Genomic DNA, 18,034 nt, shown 5'->3' with positions numbered 1-18,034 from the left:
CTGATTATGATGTTTTTCTGAGTAGGTTTATGGTTTGATTTCCACAGAGCAAACACTGTAAATGTGGTGACTGAGCTTTTAAACTGTCTGCAGCTATAGTCAACAGGTGTTCCAGCAACTTGATTGAGAGACATGCAATATCCTGAGCATCAAAGCACTAATCACATAGGATGTACTGCACTATTACAGTAAAACAGCAGGAGAAAAGTTTACATATCTCCCCTAATCTAATTTCACTGCCTGCCTTTTCTAAAACAGAAACTTGTCACTTATCTAGGTGTGTCATTGTGTAGACGCTGGCTGCTGTATAGACTTGTTGAGGCAGGACAGAGGCCCTCAGGCGAGGGTATTTTAGGCATTTTCAATTCTAGGCTGGAAACTGAAGGTGACTGTGTTTTCCCAGTCATGACCCCTGGAAAAATCGACTACTTTTTAAATTATTTTTTTTATTAAAATGTACCAGACATACATGGATTGCAGTTCAGCTTCTAACTTTTAATGGCCATTTTGATACATAAGGTGAATGTACAGGTGTATCTCAATACATTAGAATATGATGGAAAAGTCCATTTCCAGTAGTTCAAGTCAAATAACCCCAACCAAATATTGAGTCATATAGATGGACATACTGTTCAGAGGCCAACATTTCCATATTAAACATACTTTTTAAAATTGGTCTTTTGTAATATTAAAAAAAAAATTAGGCACTGAATTTAGGTCACGTTTCATTCTGTGTGTAATGGATCTATATAATGTGTTATATCCACTTTTTGAATTGCATTACTGACATAAATAAACTTTTCTTTGATATTCTAATTTATTGAGATGCACCTGTACATAAGTAAATACCTTTTAAAGAAGGATCATAAATATTAAGTAAAATATTATTTATTCAGCAATAAACACACAAATAAATGAATAAAACCATAAAATAAAGAGAAGAAAGGCAAAGGCAATAGTGATATTTAAAATCCAAGTAAAAAAATACAAAAGCAAATTAAAATCTTTACATTCAAATAACAATTGAGGATAAAAGAGACGATTACCATACTTATTGTCAAAGGAAAAGCTTAATTGTTAAATATATACTGAGTTTCCGAAATCCACACCTGAAGAAAGGAAGACTTTTTATTATCAGACATAAAGTTTAATGTCTCTTTAATATTTACACTCTACCCATACTTTTGTTGCAGTCCTACTTTACATTTGTGTAGTGTGCTTTATAAAGTATATTATGATCCCTCTGTTTCTGACTCCCTCGCTCCTTCAGATAAGTTGTCGGGCTGCAGTGAAGACCTGAAACCTACCAGCCTAATGAGGAAGAGCCCTTCTCTGGAGTCTGTCATCAAACCGCCCATCTCCCTCAGCAGCCGCACAGCATCCTTCAGCTACAACCGAGGAAACAGCAAGCTGAGGTGGGCGAACTTGAATGTTTTTGTCCGATTCACTGTGACATAATTACACTTGTTTAGCTGCGCAGGTGTCACTGCAACCGGTCAAATATCCTTCAGAACTTCCTTTACTTTGGAAATCAGCAAAACATCTGTTTCCTTTTAGTTTAAGAGAAGTAAACATCAGTTGAAATCATGACCTCTAAGAAGTCTGAGACTAAGAAACTAAAAATATTTACCCGTTCAATGAAGATGTAACGTCCCATCATGCAACACTGCGTACATGTTCTAAAACTGTAAATACATATTCTGTCTTTATTAAACCAGCTGATTAATAAACAGATTTTTCTTTTTCTGTCTGTTAAAGTGAAAATATTTCAAGATCCATCAGTTTAAAGATTTTCTTTCAACATTTCATGGTTGTTATTTACAGGAAATAAATGCAAATTAAAGGTTGTGAAACCAGGTTTGTTCATTACATATGCAAACATGCCACCATTTGCAGTGGCATGACTTACATGTTTCTGTTTCAGTTCTGCATTTTTGGAAAACAGAAGTTCCCCCTTAAGATTATAACAGTTGGGTTTGTTTTAGTTTTGTTCTGTTTTAGGGGAACATAAACCGGTCACATAATACAATCCAGTTTATCGTATGTTATCAGTCGTTCATGCTGTATTTAAGGTTAGGTCTCAGAGTCCTCAGAGGGGAATTAAAATGTTCATTGTCCTATGACATTTATCTAGCAATTAAACCTACAAACCCAATGAAAAATATATCACAGAAAAATAAATTCAGAAAGAATTATACATGTGATAACACTGGTAAAACAAATAAAGTTGGAATAATTTTCTTTTCCGACACAATCCTCTGTTAATTGTGGTTTCATTTTTATTGTGATATGTTTGGAAGAGATTGATTAATTAAGTTTGAGAAGATGTTCACTTTACCTGTCAAGAATAAATCACATTTTCACAATCATTTCATGAAAAAAATATTTTATTCCAACTTTATGGGCGACTGTGTACATTTAAAGTTAAAGGAGGAGGATTTTTTTCTGTCTGTGTAGTATCCATATTCATATGTAATCGCTATTTTAACAAATACGTACAAAGGTTATTGATGCAAAAGGCTGGCTGATTTTGTTTTGATAACAGGTTTTGGTGTCAATATACAGTGGGTACGGATAGTATTCAGACCCCCTTAAATGTTTCACTCTGTTTCATTGCAGCCATTTGCTTTTCTCATTAATGTACACTCAGCACCCCATCTTGACAGAAAAAAACAGGAATGCATTTGCAAATGTATTAAAAAAGAAAAACTGAAATATCACATGGTCATAAGTTTTCAGACCCTTTGCTCAGTGTTGAGTAGAAGCACCTTTTTGAGCTAGTACAGCCATGAGTCTTCTTGGGAATGATGCAACAAGTGTTTCACAGCTGGATTTGGGGATTCTCTGCCATTCTTCCTTGCAGATCCTCTCCAGTTCTGTCAGGTTGGATGGTGAACGTTGGTGGACAGCCATTTTCAGGTCTCTCCAGAGATGCTCAGTTGGGTTTAGGTCAGGACTCTGGCTGGGCCATTCAAGAATGACAGAGTCACAGAGTTGTTCAGAAGCCACTCCTTTGTTATTTTAGCTTTGTGCTTAGGGTCATTGTCTTGTTGGAAGGTGAACCTTCGGCCCAGTCTGAGGTCCTGAGCACTCTGGAAAAGGTTTTCTTCCAGGATATCTCTGTACTTGGCCACCTTCATCTTTCCTTCAATGCAACCAGTCGTCCTGTCCCTGCAGCGGAAAAAACACCCCCATAGCATGATGCTGCCACTACCATGCTTCACTGTTGGGATTGTATTGGGCAGGTGATGAGCAGTGCCTGGTTTTCTCCAAACATACCACTTAGAATTAAGGCCAAAAAGTTCAATCTTGGTTTCATCAGACCAGAGAATCTTATTTCTCATAGACTGGGAGTCGTTCTTGTGTTTTTTGGCAAACTCTATGCAGGCTTTCATATGCACTGAGGAGAGGCCACTCTGCCATAAAGCCCCGATTGGTGGAGGGCTGCAGTGATAGTTGACTTTCTGGAACTTTCTCCCATCTCTGGCTGCAATGAAAAAAGAGTGAAAATTTAAGGTGGTCTGAATAATTTCTGTGCCTACTGTAACTGTTACTTAGTAACCTTTTTGGCCCTTTTAGCAACAACATATTGTACTGCAAGTCAGTAAAAATATTTAAGTCCCAGCTGAGAGACTTTGGAGTTGTACGACTTTTATTGCAGACAGTGTTGACACAGGTGGCTTTAACGCAGTAAATGGAGTGTTCGCTTATCAGAAAGGGATGAGAGACACATGTTAGACAAACATGCTTCATCTTCTTACCTCTGGCATTACAGGGTTTCATTTTTCCTTTACAGACCGCTCCTCTCTGTATCTATCTATCTATCTATCTATCTATCTATCTATCTATCTATCTATCTATCTATCTATCTATCTATCTATCTATCTATCTATCTATCTATCTATCTATCTATCTATCTATCTATCTATCTATCTATCTATCTATCTATCTATCTATCTATCTATCTATCTATCTATCTATCTATCTATCTATCTATCTATCTATCTATCTATCCATCCATCTATCCATCTATCCATCTACGTATCTATCTATCAGACCTGTGCAGGCCTTTTATGTCCAGCAGGAGATGAGCAGTAGTACATTACCGTGTTTGGTATGGTTCCAGGGTTATGATATAGCCGCTCTATCACTGCTGATGAACACACACACTCTCAGCTCCCTGCACTGTTTGTTTGAAACGGATCTTGCTGCTTGTGGCCTTGCAATACCTCAAACAGAGAAATAATGAATTTAACAGCAGAGCCGCTGTGACGTGTGAAATGTTTACCATGCTCAGAGCAACGACCGTGTCTCGTGCTCTTCCCATGGCCTCCGCTCCGGCTCACACCCCAGGGAGCAGACCTTCTGAATAATACTGCACATAGGCATTTCACCAATCTGCTGCACCTCTTTTGTAATTTCTGCATCTTTTACAGTGCAATCAGTTGACAGTGTATATATAAATAGGTGCGTCTGGAGATAGAATAGGAAAGAGGAAGGCCAAATAAAGCTTTACGTCCCACGCTTAATACAAACTGAGAGACACTCTGAGCTGTATATAGTTGGCTTTGCTCCAAAGTAAGCCAGCTCTGGACTCTAATACAAATACAGTGCAGTGCAAAGATGCTTTCGATCTTGATTATACAAGATCAAACAAAAAAGGTTCCCATTTGCTAATGGAAACCCTGGATTTCAGAGAGGGAACACTTGGAAATTAGATAGTTAACTCTAACCTTAACTATGTAGGAAAGTTTACATCTAAGAAAGGAAAATCTAATAATTATATAAATGGATAATTTTTATTTTTTAATATTTTCTCCATCATGGTACATTCTGTGCAGATGACTACAGTATTAGGTTTTAAATTGTAGAGTTAATATTAATGCTACATATATGCAGTGGTCGAACGTAACTAAGTACATGTACTCAAATACTGTTCTTATTATATATATAAGTATATTTTTGAGGTACGAGCTTTGAGGTTTTCACACCACTTTCTACTTATACTCCACTACATTCACTGCACATTTTCACTTTACAGATCAAGATTTTAACATGACAAATATATGAAGAGTTTATAAAATATGTTTTATAATTCCTCAGTCAATAATCAATTATTCAATAAATGGAAAAATGAATTGGAAACTATTTTTATCGTTTAAATACACGGTCGCTCATAAAGTTGGAATAAAATATTTTCTCCCTCTTTCCATGAAATGATTGTGACAATGTGATTTATTCTAGACAGATAACTTGTATATCTTCTCAATACTTATTAACACTATTATAACACTATTAATCAATCTCTTCCAAACATATCACAATGAAAATGACACCACAGTTAACAGAGGATTGTGTCTGAAAACAAAATTATTCCATCTCCTGTGTGGTTTTTCATGTAAAAACATTCCATGGTTCCAGCTTTAAATTTAAAGTATTACTTTTATTGTTTAATTTTGTACTGATGGTTGGACAACAAAAACATAGTGAAGCTGTCACTTTGGGCTCTGTTTATTTGTAAAGGCATTTCTCTCTATTTTCAGAATTTTTACAAACCAAACAATCAATCAATTTTCTGGAGAAAATGATCTGTAGATTAGTGTCAGTTTTAAAATTGTGTTGTTTTTTTTTGCCTAATCCAACTGCAACAGTAAAACCCTGATTTAACATTAGTGCATGAGTAATGATAATCTAATTATATCATATTATGTAATGTGACAGTTAGAGGGGATATTCTTCTGCATTTAGTAGTTTAACTTTAATACATTTTCCATTATACTTATATACTTTAGTGACATTTTCAAGGCAGGATCTTTACTTGTTTTGCAGGTTGTTGTTTTTTTACAGTTTTTTTGGTTTTAGTACTTTTACTTAATAACAGGATCTGAATAACTCCATTGCAGATATGTTAATTGATAAAGATATATTTGACCACTAATTTGTTTCTTAAAAGTCTCATTATAATAATGTGATGCACAATGTTTATGGTCATGAGGCAGCCCATGTCTCTTATGGTTGCTTTCTGCTGTTCTACAGTGTGAACAGGACTTCTTACTGTTTTTAACTTTTCCTCCTCTAAAAATAATAAATATTTACAAAATAGTCAAGACTGACATTTTTAGCTTCTTGAAGCACCTCTATGAGAAATCTGGAAAGAATCATACATCAGGGCCACTCGACAAATTATTTCCTACACAGGATGCTCGTCTGGAAAAATCCTTACATAATTGAACACATTCTTATACTATGAGACTAACTTGTATAATTATGGTATTTATGAAGCTTACTTCATGTCCATGTATTGAAGTTTGCATGAATGTGAAGATAATAACAGTTTTATGGGGTAATCAAGCACTATCTTATCCGTTCCAAATGTCACCCTGTAACCGTCCCTCTCTCTCTCTCCCTCTCCCTCTCTCTCTCTCTCTTTCTCTCTCTCTCTTTCTCTCTCTGTCTCTCTCTCTCTCTCTGTGATTGTGGTTCGTGTTTCCCTGGTGACAGTGTGGAAAGAAAGGACCCCTTGGCTGCACTGGCGCGGGAGTACGGAGGATCTAAGAGAAACGCTCTACTGAAGTGGTGCCAGAAGAAAACAGAAGGCTATCCGGTAGGGATCACAGGCCAGGGACCTCTCTCAAATACAAGGCGGTCTCATTCACTTTCACACCCTGCTTCTCTTTGCATCTTCGTCCGGCACTTTAATTTTAGCCTTGCACTCTTCAGGTTGTCATTTAAAACTAAGAAGACAGCGTCCGCTCCCTCCCTTTATATTGCACCAATGCAGCAGTGTGTGTCTATGCCCTCGGGTAGTTATTTCATATTTTCTCAGCCATCACTGAGGTGTTCGACTGTAGTGGCACATTACTGTGTTTGCAGACGCACCATTCAACCACCTGTCATCTCACTGGGGATATGAAGTCACTGTGGCACAGCGGTAATGGAAACAATGATGCAAAGCACTCACTGGATTTATACATGTGTGTATTTATATAGCCCTGCTTGTTTTTATGCATGTCCCTTTATTTATGCATTGTTATTGTGTTGTGTCCCCATCTGTGTTCCCTGTGTCCATGGAGCCAAGTGCTGACAATCACCTGGCTTAGCTGCTCCCCTAATACCCAGTTTAAGGAGCCCATTAAACCCAGTGGGATTAAAGATTTGTAATCATCATGTTTGTGTGCCAGCATGCCAGCTAGCTAATGCTAAAACTCTTAGCAGCAGGAAGACTGGTCCCAACCTGCAAGCTCTAGTTTAGTAGGGAAAAGGAGTCATTTCAGCATTTTTCAGCATTCTGATTTATTAGAGTAATAAACATAAATGACTTTGACCTGTTTAGACTCAATGTAATAGTACGCCTGGCTTGACTAAGTTTGACAATGCACAGGTGATGATAACTTCTATAAATAGAGCCAGTGTTCGCAGTGATAAACGGTCTGAATAATTGGATGTGCTGTCAGATCAATAGTTCCTATTTCTCAAGCGCAACGCTGCTCAGTGAACTTTGAGTCACCCTCCCTTCATCTGAGGCTGGGTGTTTGATGGTCTCATGTGGCGTGGGCTGGTGAAACGCACTCAGCAGATCCTCTGTGATGGAAATATCAGGGCAGACGAGATAAAACTGCTGCTGACCAACAGACAGTCGGATGATCTGCCTGATAAGATGCTGGACCTGTGTGCAGACTGCCATGGCTCACATCGTTCAGATTCCCCTCATTTGTTTGACATGAATTTTGTAAATATGGCTGGACGATTCTGAGAAAATAAAATATGAAATTTTACTACTACTACAATATCAATTAGAGCCTGACTGATATGGGATTTTTGAGATTGATGCCGATACTGATTTTAAAAGAGGGGAATTCATCATTAACTCATTTAGGGCCGATATAATAATTTTTTTGAGCTGGAATGAAAACAAATCTTTTTTTTATGTGGATTTTGCACTGATATTTCACCACTCTGCATATGTACTCAGAGAGCTACTTTCTCCAACATAGAACTTTATTATATAATATTTGACATTGTTAAATGCCAATTCCACCAATTCTACACATAACAGAGAAATTAAAATATAAATAGATATGAAATAAAGAGCAAAATAAACATCATTACTGTTCAGATTCAGTCAATTGCTGACTACAAAAAGAAGAAGAATAAAAGAATTGATAGCTAACACCATTTCTAGCCAAGCAAAATTTTCTGCATTATACATTGCGTAGTTAAAGTTTTCATAACGGCAAATATATACAATCATGGAAAAAAATATTAGACCCCCCTTGTTTTCTTTAATTTCTTGTTCATTTTAATGCCTGGTACAACTAAAAGTACATTTGTTTGGAAATATATAAAGATAACAAAAACAGCTCATAAGAGTTTAATGTAAGATCTGATCTCTTGCCATTTTCCATGGTTTTCTTGATATAAACCAAAATCATTATCATAAAACCATGGAAAATGTCTAGATATCAGTTCTTAAATTAAACTCTTATGAGCTATTTTTGTTGTTATCATTTTATTTGTCTAAATAAATGTACCTTTAGTTGTACCATTCCTAATATGTTCCCGTTAAGAACTTCCATTCAAAGTGTTACAGGGGAAACTAACACATGAAAACTAAGACAGAACTTGATTAATTTAGTACACATGGTAAAGTAAAGTAATGCAGCTCATTCAGAACAAAATATTTCCACTATTCATGTTCTAGTTTACTCTCATAGAAAGACCAACATGGCTCTCTGTTGTGTAAGTTGCCTTTTGTAAGAGCACCACCCAAAACTCAGTGGTGGAGGAAGTAACCAGATCAGATAATACTGCAGCGTAAAAATGCTCCATTAAAGTCATAGTCCTGCATTTGCAATTTTACTTACTTAAATACAAAACTATGATCCGAAAAATTTATCAAAAGTAAAAGTATTACTTATGAAAAATATTTTCTGTTGTATTATGTTAAAGGGTTCACATTTGAAAAGGTCTGGCATCGTTCCTGCTAAGAGAGTTTTAATATGAAAAAAGTAACAAATAAATAAATTGTATTATTATTTATTGATAGTGTTGCAGCGGTTGAAGCTATTTGATTTATTGGGAATAGTTTAATCTACAAACGTATCATGTTTTTATGCGTTCATCGTGTGTTTTAAATCTTACTCTGCCAAGCAGGGCAGGAATTGCCCTAGAAATTTGACCTCATGCCCTGAAAAAACATATCTGCCCTGAGGCCACGGTGGCCTTGATGGTTTTGCGGTTTTCTATTCTGCCTCTTTCCTGTCAACACAGCTTTGACACCTGCGACTTTTGAGAAAAAAAAGCATCTTTTGATGACATTCATCATCAGTGGTGGGTTTGATTCGAGCCTGGCATGAACCGCTCAGACGGGCTATAATGACAGTTCGACACAAATCTATCCCCGGCCAAACAAGGAGACTTCATCAAAACACTCTAATCTGCCCTACCAGAGTCACATTTCACATTTCAAGCTACTGAAAGTATTTTTACATAACTTATAATATAAAGTTATTTGGCACTGTAAGGCTGTTGCCTCAGCAGAGTGTCTGTCACCCGTCAGTCAGTCAAAAACCCGACCCACCTCTCCGTCCGGCTCAGAGACATGAGCCGCATTCACACACTTACAAACACACTGAATGTACCGAGCTGCCGTGCCTACCTGTCTGTATCAGTCCCGTCCCCGCATCATCTCTTCGTGTCTCACCGTCTGCGTGTGTGCGATCCGAACTAAATACTATCAACCTGTCAGATAGACCTGTGCCTGTCAGACAAAGACACACACAATCACACAAGATTGATGCATTTTACTTTACAAGCAGATGTTTCTTTACCTGCTTGACAGTTTCAATTTAGACTCCAATCTTCCTCAGAAGCATCATTACTAGTCCTTAAATTAAAATCATTATGGACGTGGACTTAAAATCATTGTTTTATTTTATGGCCTTGGTGCCCTCAAAAAATTAACAACACAAAAGACCAAGTGGCCTTGCCCCTAAAATGACGAAATTCCAGGCCTGCTGCCAAGTAACTTGTAAATACCGCAGTTAAATTAATGTAGAAGAGGTATTGTAGCATAAAATAAAAATACTCAAAAGTGCTCAAAACTTACTGTACTTAAGTATAGTACTCGAGTGAATGTGCTAAGTTACTTTCATGACTACTTGAATGGATTCTTGTTCAGTAGTGACCCAGATGGAAATCCCAGTTCAGTTCAGGACAGTTTGGTCCATTGACATGAAACCCTTAATGGAGCCTCATTCATATTTAAGTATGGAAGCTATGATCCGCTCTCACAAAGGGCTTAGCAGCACAGTGTGATTATTTGCGAGTATCAGGAATGCAGTAAGAAGATTTGGCTACTCGGAGAGTTTCTCAGTCTGCGGTATAATCAGCCCCCTCCTGCAGTACGGAGCTGTGATCCTTAGTGTTTGTGCATTTTGTGCCATGTCCCTGACCTGTAATTGGATTCATTCACAGACTATTAGGCAGCTACCTTAAAGATGTCTATTTTTAGAAGTAGCAGGACTGTCCAATACTTAATTGCCTGTCTATCTTGTCTATAGTATTTGCATATCTAATGAATATTTGTTTACAGCAAACTTGTGGCTTTGTTTTTTACAAACCTGTTTACATTAAATGTATTATATGTCTAAAGGGACTTCCAGGGTTTTCATATCCATCCATGAGACCAAGTTTCCATGGAACTTCTAAATATACTGTACGGAATGAGACACCATACATCTGTTTCTCTGCATTAAGCACAAGAGAAGCAGTTTAGTTAAATATTTGCTTATATATTGGGACATGTGAGATGTAGATTAAGAAAAAAAACCTTCTTTCAGAGCGATTTCCCAAACATTTTTGTACATTTGGAGCCTTGTGGGATTTCTGCTTCTTATGAATTCCACCACCTTCCACAGGGATTTCTTTTTTCTAGGAAGCATGCATATGTACAGTAAGTTTGTGTGTGTCACATAGTTTTTTCACATAGTTTTTGTGAATCAGTTGCAGTAAGTGCAGCCCACTTTATTCTTCTTGGCCAGAGTGTATGTGACCACAGGCCCGTCCTGTGTCGTGCCTGGCTGAGGGAAACAGTTACTGTCAGAGGACGTGTTGCACTCCATATGTCTGGTGAAAGGTCAGGCTGTGGCAGTGTTGTGAGGCCTCTCGTAGCCACTAAATGCCCAGAGAGGTCTGTCACACAGTTTATAGCTCCGGGACAGAGACAACGACGATTGCTTGAACATGCTCATGTTCTGCTGTGATAAAGGTTAGTGAGGGTTAGTTTTATCAATACATCCACAGGTCCTCTCCTCTCTGCTGTGCACTAAGGTCAAAGAGGTAATAACTCCCCACTAATTGGGCCTTTGGTATAGAGTCGCCCAGCTGTAATATATGCTCTGCCTCTTCAGGCTACATAATTAATGGTCACTTTGAAGAGGCATTGCTGTTCAGTTCCATAACAAGCTCTTATATCATGCTCATCTGCCAGCTTGGAGCCGCTGTATGAGAAGGGGACAAAGCCCATGAGAGGGTCAGCCCTGTGCCTGTTGTTATTAACGGTCCCATTGTTGGCGGACCTTTTGGTCAAACAGCAGCCTAATTAAAGTGAAACAGAAAACGGGTAGCTCTTGTAGGCATGTTGGGGGGTTTATTTGATGTTTAGGTGCAAAGAGCTGCCAAGGGAACAGTAAATCTATACGTGATTATAGCTGTACACAAAGCCCGATGACACACTAAGCCCGTTTACTGTGATCAATAAAGGGATGAGTGCTTGTAATCATCACAGCGAGGGGAATTAGACCACAGTGCGAGTTGTGATGCTTTAAAACTAAAATGAACCTAATCTCACCCTAATTGTTGTTGTCGTATCAGGTAGCATGTGGTTCTGCAATTGCATGCTCTTTTTGATGTTTAATGCATATATGTGACAAGGAAAACAAACATGATGTCAGCAGTAACCTGGCGACGTGACTTTAACCATGCATCCATCCGAGCCACGTGTCTATGTGTGGATGTTTTGGTGTTAGTCTGTCATATGGATCTCGTCCCTGGACAGACTGTGACGGATAACACGGTTAGAGGAAGAAAAGGGCAAACACTGCAAATGCATATAAACACACACACAAGGGAAGGATGACCATGCTGTCACCATGGAGAAGAGCCCTTGAATCCCTGAGGGAAGAAGTGTTGTGCTCACCCACCAGCTGCTCCCATACTCAAGACACACAGAGCAGTTGAATACTTGACCTGTGTTAAACTCTTAGATGATGAGACGTGAGGCCAGACAGGCTCCTTTACACCTCAAATGTCAGATTCTAAGAAGTGCAGATCGATCAGTGAAGACCTTAAGCGCGCTCTGATTGACTCTGCCCTGTGGGAGAGACTGAAGGGGCCTCACAGGAAATTGGTATTCACAAGAGATCGTGTGCATGTCAGGACTGGACTGGACACAGACTTGAAACTCAAGACCGCGTTTGGACAACTTCTGTTACTGGATGTTTTGTGACTTCAATGTGTGTGTGTGTGTGTGTCACGTTTTCCTGCTCTCCATCTCAAAGGCTTTACATCGGTAAAATGAGCTAGTGGTGGAAAAAGTATTCAGATCCTTTACTTAAGTAAAAGTACTAATACCACACTGTGAAATTACTCCACTACAAGTCAAAGTCCTGCATTCAAAACTTACTGAAGTAAAAGTACAAAAGTATCATCATCAAACTGTGCTTTAAGTATCAAAAGTAAAAGTGCAAGTTTTTTTTCAGAATGGCCCCACTCAGATTGTTGAAAAAAATATTAGACCACCCTTGTTTTCTTCAATTTCTTGTTAATTTTAATGCCTGGTACAACATTTTTGGACAAATATAATGATAACAACAAAAATAGCTCATAAGAGTTTAATTTAAGAGCTGATATCTAACCATTTTCCATGGTTTTCTTGATAATGATTTTTATGTCTGATCACTTTAAAGTTATCATGTTTTTTTATGTTAAATTTGTAGTGGAGTAAAAAGTCCAATATTTGCCTCAAAATGAAGTGGAGTAGAAGTATAAAATTACATATAAATGGAAATACTCAAGTAACCTACAAGTACCTCAAAATTGTAGTTAAGTACAGTACTTGAGTAAATGTACTTAGTTACATTCCACCGCTAGTATGGACATTGTGCTTGGACAGCAGCCACATTACAAATTTTCTTTATGTAAAGAAAAAATAGTGCTGTGCAAGCGCAAATATGCGTAAGCTGTGACCGCTGCAAACGCTGATGTATCCATGCATTTATGCATTCACACACACACACACACACACACACACAACCTCACAAAAACAGTAACTCTGCTACGGTAAATTAAATTAATGAAAGGGACATTGCAAATCGACACTCATGAAAAAAAAGCTCTGCTAAATGCAACGATTGCAAACATCATTGCCATGGGTCGTGAATCTGATCAATGTTGCTTGTTTGTTATCATAACTAATTTTTCCTTTTCAATACAGCAAAGATTTGTGCAAATAGTCATTTTAACTTAAAATATTGTGTCAAATAGCAAGATTTATTTGAGTTAACTCCATTGTCTTTGTTGTCTTGACATGAAACTCTTTCGCAGCATGGACATTCAGATATTTAAGTTGAAACAACAAGTTTGGTTTCACAGTGCAGGTGTCCTAATCAGATAATAACAAAACTTTCAAAAACATCTTGTGCAAGTCGGTGAATCCATTTGGAAGTTATACACCTTTTTTTCATTAAGATGCTCCCATTACTAAGTCCCTTTTAACACCTTCTCTCACACATACAGTACTTGACCTTTAGGCAAAAAGTGTGGTTGCCAGGGGGATTTATGGATTTCTGTGGACCAACTGAGTGAGCTATGGAGCTGCTGGTCAGAGCTAAACAATCAGGTGCTTTTTGGTGATAGGACAAGTTGTCACATAAGGATACAAAATAATGACTTTGGCCTTTATTATTTAAATTCTGATTTAATTTCTCTTTCTTTTTATAATTATGTTTGTGTGTTTTCACGTGGTTTCTTTCAGTGCATAGTATAGATAGATATTTTTTGCTTAATTTAAATCCTGTCACCTTTACACAGTACACCCTAATTAAGACTATTTGACACCTTAAAACTTTTGACACCTTAGATCCAAAATTTCCACACACGTCTCCTTGTATTTAAAACAAAAATGTCTTCTTACTGTGGTTCCAGTTTTACATAAGTATAATAGGCAGAGGCTTTCTTGAACGTCTGGTCTGTTGTAAAACATATAAATACACAGCCTCCCACTGTATATTTATCAGGCTCTCTGATGTCTTAATTTAGGACAGCTCCGGACACTTTTTAAACTTTTTTTTTTCCTCAATTAACCATAGAAGCCAAACAAAAATAAATAAGCTGTTTGATCAAAATGGGAACAATGAGCAAAGGCTCTGAACATTAGGCTCAGCTGGGCCTGACAGAGCACAGCTCATCCGGCCACGTCTGGGAAACTCACACACACACACGCACACACACCCACAAAGCCATTGAAGAGGCAGGAATGCACCCCCGGGCGAGTGTGGAAAGGAGGTCAGACATCGAGGAGGGGAAGAGGGTCAGAGTTCAAAGAGTAACTGTTACTCTAAGTTCTAATAATGTAGGATTAAAAGTTATATTCCTGTGGGTGAGGTCATCAGTGTAAAATAACAGATTACTACTGATAATATTAGAGGATATCTGGGCTTAAGGGGAAAAAAACGTAACAAAAACAGTCAGTTCACCCTGACATCTGGTAAGTGGTCGTTCTAAGTGGTTATGTCGGATTTAAATTCTTAGAGTCAGATGAGAGGATTGATGTCTGGTACAGAGAGAGGCGCAGTAAAAGGATTACAGGCAGGGGGAAACCGTTCCACTTAAGCAAAATAAAACCTTTGAACAAAATACACTGGTGATCAAAAACACAAAGATTCAATAAGAAGGAGATTTTGAGGCAAAGGGTGAAAATAAAATCAGTGGCACAGCTTTGTTTATAGTTGGCTCAGAAATGTGCTCAGAGTAATCTTACATTACAGCTTTGACATTTTTATTATAATTTTATTTGACAGGTACGATACATGTCGGCATTGTTCCAAATAAATGTGCAAGTGATGCCCATGTACAGATGCATCTCAATAAATTTGAAAAAGTTTATGTCAGTAATTCAATTGAAAAGGTGGAAATAACACATTATATAGATCCATTACACATAGAATTAAACATTTCATGTCTTAATTTATTTAATTTCTTCTAATTATAATGATTATGGCTTACATTTAATGAAGACCTAAAATTCAGTGTCTCAATATTATCAATATTACAAAAGACCAAATTTAAAAAGTATGTTTAATATGGAAATGTTGGCCTCTGAAAAGTATGTCCATCTATATATGTACTCAATACTTGGTTAGGGCTATTTGACTTGAACTACTGGAAATTGACTTTTCCATCATATTCTAATGTATTGAGATGCACCTGTATATAGGACTTATAGCTGTAGCTCATTTTCAAACCCTGTCCCTAGTTAGACTTTTAAAGATAAAAATCATAATACAATAGTCAAATATAGGCATAAAAACTATCGATAAAACAGACATGTACAAACTAGAAACAACTGGCGACAGTAAGTGAAACAGCAATGAGAAAAAAAATACAATTAACTAATATTTTACAATCATTTGACTGACTAGACTTTTTCTGAATGCTACAATGGTGTCATTTTGTTGGCTTCTGATCCAAGCTTGTCTGTTAAATGACACTATAGGTTTCTTTGTTGACTGAGTTGCCTGGCCTCAGATGGTTACACAATAAGAAAAAAGGGATAATTTAAAAGGAGTAGCACAAAGCAGAGTACATTTCATTAGATCGTACAGTGCAACAATGGAGTTAAACAAATCAATCAATCAATCAAATCAAAATTACTTTATTTATCCCAGAGGGGAAATTCAGTTAGTCTGGTAACTCCGTTAGAATGAGACAGCCTGATGGCCGGAGGAGCGAAGGATCTTTTGTATCTCTCCGCCCTGCAACAGAGAGAGAGGAGCCGTTCACTGCTGTTTTTCTGGTCCATAAAGGTTTTGTGTAACCAGCTCTTTAGACCAGTCTGTCCAACCGCCTTCATCTCTGTGTCTGATGCTGCCTCCCCAGCAGACTGTAGCATAAAACAACACACTACCACCACAGACTGATAAAACATCTGCAGCATCTTACTACAGATGTCCAGAGATCTGAGCTTCCTTAAGAAAAAGAAGGGACCAGTCCAACTTATTATCCAGGTATACACCCAGATACTTATAACTTGGCACCACCTCCATGTCCACCCCACAGGTATTCACTGGCTGAAGGGGGGGCTTGAACCTGAGGAAATCTATGATAATTTCCTTAGTCTTTGAGGTGTTCAGTAGGAGATAGTTCTTGTGACTCCAGTAACTGAAAGCTTTTATCAGATCCCTATATTCAGATTACTGTCCATTCCTGATACACGCCACAATAGCAGTGTCGTCTGAGTACTTCTGGATGTGGCAGGACTCAGAGTTGTATTTGGAGTCCCCTGTGTACAGTGTGATCAGGAATGGAGCCAGAACAGTGCCTTGTGGAGCCCCTATGCGGCTCATTAATGTCCCAGAAACACAGTTCCCCAACCCGACATACTGTGGTCTTCCTGTCAGGTATTCTGTGATCCACTCCCATCTCTGTGAGCTTGTTTTTGAGTAGACCCGTATTGTAATCACAATCTCTTTCATATAATCATAATCCTGGCTATTTCTTATGTCATTATCATATAGCTGAAGAGTTTCAGTTGACAGTATGATCTATCAGAAAGCATCAGTACAGCCGACCTGTGTGCCCTCTTTGCCCCACTGTCGCCCTCCCCACTCTTTATCCTGTCCTGTGTGCAGAATAAGTCCATTAGATGGTATAGAGACGCTCCCCCAGCTCTGTGACCTTCAATGTTGCCCTGTGTTTATCTCCCCGGTCTCGCCTGCCTGGGCTTTCAGCCTGTCATTGCTCATGACTATGATTTATTGCATGGCACATTAGGACGTTCTCTCTCTCTCTCTCTCTCTCTCTCTCTCTCTCCCCCCCCCCCCCCCCCCCCCCCCCCCTCTCTCTCTGTCTGTGTCTCCCTCTTTGTCCCTCCATTTCTAACTTTCTTATGTAATTTTTGTTGATGTCTTCTCCTCCTCTGTTGTTCTTTACTCTCTACTCATTTTTGTTTCTTTCTCACATTTTATCCTGGGTCGTTAGTCTTGTTGCTGTAGTCATTTAGTGGAGGTGAGGTAGAGAGATCCTGTGACAGGAAATATAGTGAGACTAGCTCATCAGTCAGATAACTCTCTCAGGCTCGACGTCTCCTGCTCTCACCCTTTAGACTGATGGCTCTTTAACAAACTGTGTGTGTGTGTGTGTGTGTGTGTGTGTGTGTTAGTGTGTGAGTATAGGGCTGGCCGTTATGGACCAAAAGTCATATCCCAATATATTTAGGCTGAATATTGATATATGATATATATCCTGATATTTTTATCACAAAGGGAGAGCAAATGTTCAGTCAAAGTCAAATATGACATGTCACAAGTAGTTTTATTGAAACCGTTTATTTAAGTGAACATAAATACTGTATAATAACAGGAGTACCTTTTTTTGCACATTTAACCCTAGTAAGGGCAGCATTTATATAGAAACAAAGAAGAAAGAAAAAAAACATCGATATATGCATGTAGTATAATTTCATATCACATTTAAAAGTATATCGATATATATTTTTATATTGATATATAGCCCAGCCCTGTGTGTGTGTGTGTGTGTGTGTGTGTGTGTGTGTGTGTGACAGTTATCCTCCATCCCTCCCTGCCCGCCCACTCCCTGCATGTTGTATTGTGCTTTTTACATTCTTGATTGGTGAGTAAGAGCTCAGTGTTACAATAATGGCACGTTGACATCTGGGTGTCAAGTGTCGTGGCTTTAATCTGCTGGCTGTGACTGCAGTCCAGCAGCGTTTACATGTGGCAGCAGAGAGCACAAG

General features: G+C 38.1%; 1 protein-coding gene across 1 annotated transcript in view; it reads left to right on the top strand.

Moving 5' to 3' along the window:
* Positions 1-18,034, top strand: part of specc1 (sperm antigen with calponin homology and coiled-coil domains 1) — a 92,619-nt gene that overhangs the window by 59,475 nt on the left and 15,110 nt on the right. Inside the window, exons 11-12 of the mRNA XM_059351170.1 lie at positions 1,271-1,415; positions 6,502-6,604. Coding sequence (XP_059207153.1) covers positions 1,271-1,415; positions 6,502-6,604 — 248 coding nt within the window. The remainder of the gene's footprint in view (positions 1-1,270; positions 1,416-6,501; positions 6,605-18,034) is intronic.

Source organism: Centropristis striata, chromosome 15 (genome assembly GCF_030273125.1).
Source record: "Centropristis striata isolate RG_2023a ecotype Rhode Island chromosome 15, C.striata_1.0, whole genome shotgun sequence".
Taxonomy (NCBI): domain Eukaryota; kingdom Metazoa; phylum Chordata; class Actinopteri; order Perciformes; family Serranidae; genus Centropristis; species Centropristis striata.
This window is presented reverse-complemented; position numbering and strand designations above follow the sequence as displayed.